The sequence below is a fragment of the Oncorhynchus nerka genome, linkage group LG22 (genome assembly GCF_034236695.1).
Source record: "Oncorhynchus nerka isolate Pitt River linkage group LG22, Oner_Uvic_2.0, whole genome shotgun sequence".
Taxonomy (NCBI): domain Eukaryota; kingdom Metazoa; phylum Chordata; class Actinopteri; order Salmoniformes; family Salmonidae; genus Oncorhynchus; species Oncorhynchus nerka.
Genome location: NC_088417.1, coordinates 89,451,575 through 89,459,396, shown reverse-complemented (window position 1 = coordinate 89,459,396; position 7,822 = coordinate 89,451,575). Strand labels below are relative to the sequence as shown.

The 7,822-nt window shown below is 47.0% G+C and overlaps 1 protein-coding gene and 1 non-coding gene across 3 annotated transcripts in view; both read left to right on the top strand.

The window, feature by feature from the left end:
* Positions 1-10: 10 nt before the first annotated feature.
* LOC115105969 (exosome RNA helicase MTR4-like) overlaps positions 11-7,822 on the top strand; it is a 49,795-nt gene continuing 41,983 nt past the window's right edge. For both annotated transcript variants that reach the window (XM_029628516.2, XM_029628517.2), the window contains exons 1-10: positions 11-118; positions 2,127-2,267; positions 2,541-2,607; positions 2,743-2,805; positions 2,940-3,052; positions 3,252-3,426; positions 3,670-3,885; positions 4,676-4,774; positions 6,746-6,866; positions 7,016-7,147. In XM_029628516.2, the coding sequence (XP_029484376.1) occupies positions 27-118; positions 2,127-2,267; positions 2,541-2,607; positions 2,743-2,805; positions 2,940-3,052; positions 3,252-3,426; positions 3,670-3,885; positions 4,676-4,774; positions 6,746-6,866; positions 7,016-7,147 (1,219 nt within the window). In that variant the 5' untranslated portion in view covers positions 11-26. The remainder of the gene's footprint in view (positions 119-2,126; positions 2,268-2,540; positions 2,608-2,742; positions 2,806-2,939; positions 3,053-3,251; positions 3,427-3,669; positions 3,886-4,675; positions 4,775-6,745; positions 6,867-7,015; positions 7,148-7,822) is intronic.
* LOC115106066 (small nucleolar RNA SNORA35) lies at positions 4,447-4,578 on the top strand. The gene has a single exon (XR_003859981.1). It is a non-coding gene; the product is annotated as a small nucleolar RNA SNORA35 (small nucleolar RNA).

Genomic DNA, 7,822 nt, shown 5'->3' with positions numbered 1-7,822 from the left:
GATTTGTGTGCTTTCATCTTGCAATCATGGCGGACGCCTTTGGAGACGATTTGTTCAGCGTGTTCGATGAAGAACAAACATCTTCAACTAAAAAGAAACCACCAATACCTGAAAAGGGGTATGTTAGTTATGGGTTTTCATTCGGTTAGAAAGTTATTTTCAATTCATAAAGTAATGACATAGACAACTATCAAATAAGAACACTCGCAAACATCTCGCATTGCTGGCTAGACAATGCTAACGACGGCTAGCTAGCTACTAAGTTTACAGCACAATGCCTAACGTTACATTTACACCGGTTTATGTTTAATCCCAGACTCTTGGTTGTGAGACTGTTGTGTGCTTACCAGTTAGTTGATGATATGAACATTTGGCCACATTTTATTCGTTTAAATATTTAGTGTTAATGATTTTAGATATAGTATAGTCGGAAGGTAACTATCAAACTAGGCAGCATTCTGCCTTCTCCCTACAGTCCTCAGACATTAACTTCGTCCACGACTGCCTCGTGAACTACATTACAATCCCGACGCTGTGTTAACATTTAGACACGTAGATACGCATCGCTTACAATATGGCTGGTATTAAAGATGGTAGATAAATGACGCTGTTTTACTCAAGCCGTTTAGTTTTGAAATAAATGGTCAGTTCCGGTCTGCTTAACGGGGTTGATCTCCCATGCCCCAATCCGATAGCGGCTGGGTCTGGCCTGCTTCGTTAATTGACTGTAATGTAACCGGGGGGCACTTCTGTCTCAGGTGTAATCTTTCCCAATATGCCATTCTGTACAGATGTTCCACTGTGTCCCTCATTCAGTTTGACCCTTATCAAAGGACCACACTTTGGAAGATCAGCCAGATATTGCTGTGAAATAATAACCTGCCAAGATATGGGGCAGTAGTAAATATATATTTATGTGTGGACACCCCTTCAAATGAGTGGATTTGGCATTTTCGGTGACACCCATTGCTGACGGGTGTATAAAATAGAGCACACAGAGCTCAGTGACTTTCAGCGTGGCACTGTCCTAGTATGCCACCTTTCCAACAAGTCCGTATGTCAAGTTTTCCCTACTAAAGCTGCCCTTGTCAATTGTAAGTGCTGGAAATGCCTTGGAACCGTTACGGCTCAGCCGCAAAGTGGTAGGCCACGCAAGTTCACAGAACGGGAGTGCTGAAGCGCGTAACAACCGTCTGGCCTCGGTTGCAACGCTCACTACAGAGTTCCAAGCTGCCTCCTGAAGCAACATCAGCTTCATGAAATGGGTTTCCATGGCCGAGGAGCAGCACACAAGCCCTAGAGCTCCATGAACATGGTTATGCCTAACATTTTTAGAAGCATTAGACCAGAACCGTGATACTGTTTTAACATTAGTCATGAAGCCAAGCGTCGGCTGGAGTGGTGTAAAGCTCGCCGCCATTGGACACTGGAGCACTGGAAAGGCGTTGTCTAGAGTGAATCACGCTTCACCATCTGGCAGTCCGACGGCCGAATCTCGCTTTGGCGGATGCCAGGAGAATGCTACCTGCACCAATGCATAGTGCCAACTGTAAAGTTAGGTGGAGGAGGAATAATGGTTTGGGCTAGGCCCCTTAGTTCCAGTGACGGGAAATCGTAACGCTTCAGCATACAATGACATTCTAGACAATTCTGTGCTTCCATCTTTGTGACAACAGTTTTGGGAAGGCCCTTTCCTGTTTCAGCATGACAATGCCGCCATGCACAAATGAGGTCCATACAGAAATGGTTTGTCAAGATCGGTGTGAAATAACTAGACTGGCTTGCACAGGGCCCTAACCTCAACCCCATCAATCAACTTTGGGATGAATTGGAACGCCGACTGCGAGCCAGGCCTAATCGCCCAACATCAATGCCCAACCTCACTAATGCTCTTGTGGCTGAATGGAAGCAAGTCCCCGCGTCAATGTTCCAACATCTAGTGAAAAGCCTTCCCAGAAGAGTGGAGGCTGTTATAGCAGCAAAAGGGGTAACAGATCCAGATTAATGCCCATGATTTTGGAGTGAGTTGTTCGACGAGCAGGTATCCACATACATTTGGTTGTGTAGTGTATATAATCAATGGAAGATGTAATTGACGGAATTACTGATTTATTCTCACTTTTCAGGAAAGCAACCAGTAATGATAAAGGCGGAACGAATGAGCCCCCTGCTGCCAAGACCAAGAGGGAAGCAGACAACGACGGGACAGATGAGGTGGTGTTCGGGAAAAAGGCCAAGCTGGAGACTGTCTCTACAGAGGAGATCAAGTAAGATGACGTTACTTTGAACAATGCTAGATTTGCTGCCTTAAGATCAGATATAGCTGCAGCATGGGTTTGAGTCCGGCCCACTGCAATTTCAGTACACTCTCATCTCTACCGACTGCCTAGATTTGTAATTGTGTCAAGTGTTATGATTCCCTGTTGATGTAGACGCATGGCTTCATGGCTATATGATACGCAAATTAGAGTGATGTGTGAATTCTACTCATGGTTGGTTAACGAATTGAATGCTAATGAATATGAAATGGCCATCCCCAGTCTTGCAGACTGCATGCCCAAAGTGAAGGTGGAGCCGGTTGAGACAGTGGAAGGATGCAATCACGAGGTAAGAGCTTTCACAGATCTTTTGAAATATTAACAAAATATATATTTTAAAAATTTAATTTATGAAACCTGGGTATAGTCCAATATATCAACCGGCTTCCCCTTACTGACATTTCTGTTTTCCTTACCTGAACAGGTGGCTCTGCCAGCCAATGAGGAGTACACACAGCTTAAGCCTCGTGTGGGGAAAGCAGCCAAGGTAGTGTAACTGTTAATCTCTGTTGCGTGGATATGGTGAAAGCGCCGTCTGAAAATCCTTAAACATTGCTTTGTCAAGTGACTCCAGTCCACCCATTTCTGTTCCCGCTAACGTCTTTCTGGTCTGTTTTGCAGGAGTATCCCTTCATTCTGGATCCCTTCCAACGTGAGGCCATTCTGTGTATAGACAACAACCAGTCAGTGCTTGTGTCTGCCCACACCTCTGCAGGAAAGACTGTCTGTGCAGAGTGAGTTTGACACACTGAGTGTGTGTTATTTTGGCTGTAAATTAGTTAATTGATTCATGTCACTGATTGGCTTGAGATTCCACTCACCTGATGTCCCAGGTAAAAATCAGTACCTATACTTAGGACCTGAAAGGCCAGATTAGTGTATCTAGGCAGTCTCTTAAACACTTTCCCAAACCCACGTCTACCTCTCCTCCAGGTATGCCATAGCTCTAGCCCTGAGAGGGAAGCAGAGGGTAATCTTCACCAGCCCCATCAAGGCCCTGAGTAACCAGAAGTACAGAGAGATGTACGAAGAGTTCCAAGATGTTGGCTTGATGACCGGTGATGTCACAATCAACCCCACTGCCTCCTGCCTTGTCATGACCACTGAGGTACAACATCAGAGCTTTCCGTTATCATTCGATTATCATCACATTATCAACTCTCCACTCTGTCTGCTCAACTTGATATTGCCCTTGGCGCCGACCCCCGCTCCGACCTCCGTCCCCTGCTCTCATCTGTCTGCTCTGCCCCATTCTATATTTTGGAGGGATAAGGATAGAATGGAAGACTCATTTCTGTGGGCATTTGTGTATACATTGGACAATACAGTTAACTTCTCCTTATTGTTTCAGATTCTGAGGAGCATGTTGTACCGAGGGTCAGAGGTCATGAGAGAGGTGTCCTGGGTCATCTTTGATGAGATACATTACATGAGAGATGCAGAGCGTGGTGTGGTCTGGGAGGAGACCATCATCCTGCTTCCTGACAATGTCCACTATGTCTTCCTGTCCGCCACTATCCCCAACGCAAAGCAGTTTGCTGAGTGGATCTGCCACCTCCACAAACAGGTGGGGTTTATTTCATTAACTTGGTCACTTACTTGACTTAACCCTTGGTTCCTATAAGAAGCGCAGGCTGTTGACGGATGTCTCACATCTTTGGCCTCCAGAGGTGTCCACCACATATCCTATTACTTTTAAAGACCGGTCCCCTCTGCACGGTCTAGTGACCGGTCCCCTCTGCACGGTCTAGTGACCGGTCCCCTCTGCACGGTCTAGTGACCGGTCCCCTCTGCACGGTCTAGTGACCGGTCCCCTCTGCGCGGTCTAGTGACCGGTCCCCTCTGCGCGGTCTAGTGACCGGTCCACTCTGCGCGGTCTAGTGAACGGTCCCCTCTGCGCGGTCTAGTGACCGGTCCCCTCTGCGCGGTCTAGTGACCGGTCCCCTCTGCGCGGTCTAGTGACCGGTCCCCTCTGCGCGGTCTAGTGACCGGTCCCCTCTGCGCGGTCTAGTGACCGGTCCCCTCTGCGTGGTCTAGTGACCGGTCCCCTCTGCGTGGTCTAGTGACCGGTCCCCTCTGCGCGGTCTAGTGACCGGTCCCCTCTGCGCGGTCTAGTGACCGGTCCCCTCTGCGCGGTCTAGTGACCGGTCCCCTCTGCGCGGTCTAGTGACCGGTCTCACTCCAGTGCCAGACTAACCTTGGTCAGCAGAAGGACTGGGCCGCAACACTGGCCGTTCCCTTTCGAAGGCCGAGCACACACTTGGAAAGAATTTACTGAATCGACTTAACTGTGAATAAATTGTTATTGTGATGAGATGCTAATACTTTACTGGTGACTTCCTCTTGTCCCCATGCAGCCCTGTCACGTGGTGTATACTGACTTTCGGCCCACCCCCCTGCAGCACTACATCTTCCCAGCAGGTGGCGACGGACTTCACCTTGTGGTGGATGAGAACGTAAGGACATCCACAATACCAGAGGTTTCCTCTTGTCTTGACTGTGACAACACGTTACCTTCTGCATTTACTTTTCACACTCACACACAGATGATGCACACCCTGTCACGGTGGAAATACACTTAATTCACTTCCTTGTACAGTCATTTGATAGATGTATCCATAAAGATAAAGTGGAAATGTTTAGGAGCAGCAAGGGCTCAGTTGTGAAGTGGATAATCCCACAAGCTCACAGAACGGTACCGCTGATGCGTGTAGCGCATAAACATCGTTATTCCTCAGTTGCAAAGCTCACTACCAAGTTCCAACCCGCCTCTGGAAGCAATGTTAGCACAATAACTGTTAGTTGAGAGCTTGATGAAATGGGTTTCCATGGCCGAGCAGCCGCACATAAGCCTAAGATCACCATGCGCAATGCCAAGTTTTGGCTGGACTGGTGTGAAGCTCTGCGCCATTGGAATCTTGAGCAGTGGAAACTCATTGTCTGGAGTGATGAATCACGCTTCACCATCTGGCAATCCGACAGGCTAATCTGTGTTTGGAGGATGCCAGGAGAATATTTTTTATTTTATTTAACCAGGTAGGCCAGTTAAGAACAAGTTCTCATTTACAACTGCGACCTGGTCACGATAAAGCAAAGCAGTTCGACACAAACAACAACAGTGTTACACACAAACAAACGTACAGTCAATAACACAATAGAAAAATCTATATACAGTGTATGCGAATGTAGTAAGATTATGGAGGTAAGGCAATACATAGGCCATTGTGGTGAAATAATGACAATTTAGCATTAACACTGGAGTGATAGATGTGCAGAAGATGAATGTGCAGGTAGAGATACTGGGGTGCAAAATAACAATATGGGGATGAGGTAGTTGGGTGGGCTCTGTACAGGTGCAATGATCGGTAAGCTGCTCTGACAGCTGATACTTAAAGTTAGTAAGGTAGTAATGCTACCTGCTAGGTCTGTGTTAAGCATTGCTTGCATCACTCTGTTGTCCTAACAGGCCAGATGGGTTACAGTGATGAGAGCACACACAAATCACTCCATTATTTAGGATCGGTTTACAATGTCTGTCAGTGGGATGACTAATCATGGTGTTAGGTACCTGGCTAAACATACAAGTAGGCGCTTAGTGATTGAGCCATTCACACCTCTGGGAATAGTAGCGTAGTCATAGCCATTCACACCTCTGGGAATAGTAGCGTAGTCCTAGCCATTCACACCTCTGGGAATAGTAGCGTAGTCATAGCCATTCACACCTCTGGGAATAGTAGCGTAGTCATAGCCATTCACACCTCTGGGAATAGTAGCGTAGTCATAGCCATTCACACCTCTGGGAATAGTAGCGTAGTCATAGCCATTCACACCTCTGGGAATAGTAGCGTAGTCATAGCCATTCACACCTCTGGGAATAGTAGCGTAGTCATAGCCATTCACACCTCTGGGAATAGTAGCTTAGTGATAGCCATTCACACCTCTGGGAATAGTAGCTTAGTGATAGCCATTCACACCTCTGGGAATGACCGGATGTTGACTGTCGAGATTACTTACAACTATTAAAGTTTTATCCTTCACCACAGAAGACAGATCTGCGTCAAAGTTAGATATGTCAGTTTGTAATAGAATGTGAAATAAGCACCGAGTGTCTGATCGTGTCTACTCTGGGGTCTGTTATTGATCCAGAGTGTCTGATCGTGTCTACTCTGGGGTCGGTTATTGATCCAGAGTGTCTGATCGTGTCTACTCTAGGGTCGGTTATTGATCCAGAGTGTCTGATCGTGTCTACTCTAGGGTCGGTTATTGATCCAGAGTGTCTGATCGTGTCTACTCTAGGGTCGGTTATTGATCCAGAGTGTCTGATCGTGTCTACTCTAGGGTCGGTTATTGATCCAGAGTGTCTGATCGTGTCTACTCTAGGGTCGGTTATTGATCCAGTGTGTCTGATCGTGTCTTGTTTCCTCCAGGGAGAGTTCAGAGAGGACAACTTCAACACGGCCATGCAGGTGCTGAGAGACACAGGGGACTCTGGGGGCAGCAGCGGAGGTGGCAAGTGGGACACCAAGGGACGCAAAGGAGGAACACGAGGTGTGTGACTAACTGCCTATACTGCTGACCACAAGTACTAATGTGAGCAAAGTTTTGTCAGATGACTTAGTGTCATCTAAATTTGGGTTTCAAAATTCCTGGAATGTTACCCAAAATCCCCTGTTTTGTTCACTATGTGTTTCCTTTAGGGCCGTCCAATGTGTTCAAGATCGTGAAGATGATCATGGAGAAGAACTTCCAGCCGGTTATCATCTTCAGCTTCAGTAAGAAGGAGTGCGAGGCCTACGCCCTGCAGGTGTCCAAGCTGGACTTCAACACAGGTAGCTATTCCCTCGATGGGGAGAGTTCATTAGAGCACAACATAGCAATGTGCTTTGCAGTGGAAAACGGATGATTCTTATGGGACATGTTCAGGTAGTCTGCCTCCACCAGTCTGTTTTCTTGCTGCGTACAACCATGTACCTCCTCCAAGGGTGGGACGGGAATGTCAGGAATTTTTCTAACAGTGTTTTTATAGTAGTCGCCATCACTCATTTATAATAGTCGCCATCACTCAGAAGAGATTCAACCGGGGCCTAAAATTAACACCTGCCAGCTGCGGGTAGATTTCACCAGCCACGTTGGCGTGTGGTCAGGGCTCCACAGTGCTAGTATTTCATTTGTATAAAAACAAATGGTATGGTATCTGTATAGTGTGGTGTGTCTGTGGGGGGGTGTCTGTATGGTGTGTGGCTCCACAGTGCTAGCATTTCACTCGCATTTGTAAATAAAAATTGTGTGGGGTGTCTGTATGGTGTGTGTGTGGGGTGTCTGTAATACAGACACCCCACACACACACCATACAGACACCCCACACACCAGACTACACATTTTTTATTTACAAATGCGAGTGAAGTGCTAGCACTGTGGAGTGGGTGTCTGTATGTGTGGGTGGTGTCTGTATGGTGGGTAGTGTGTGTGTGTAGGTGGTATCTGTATGGTGTGTGGGGTGTCAT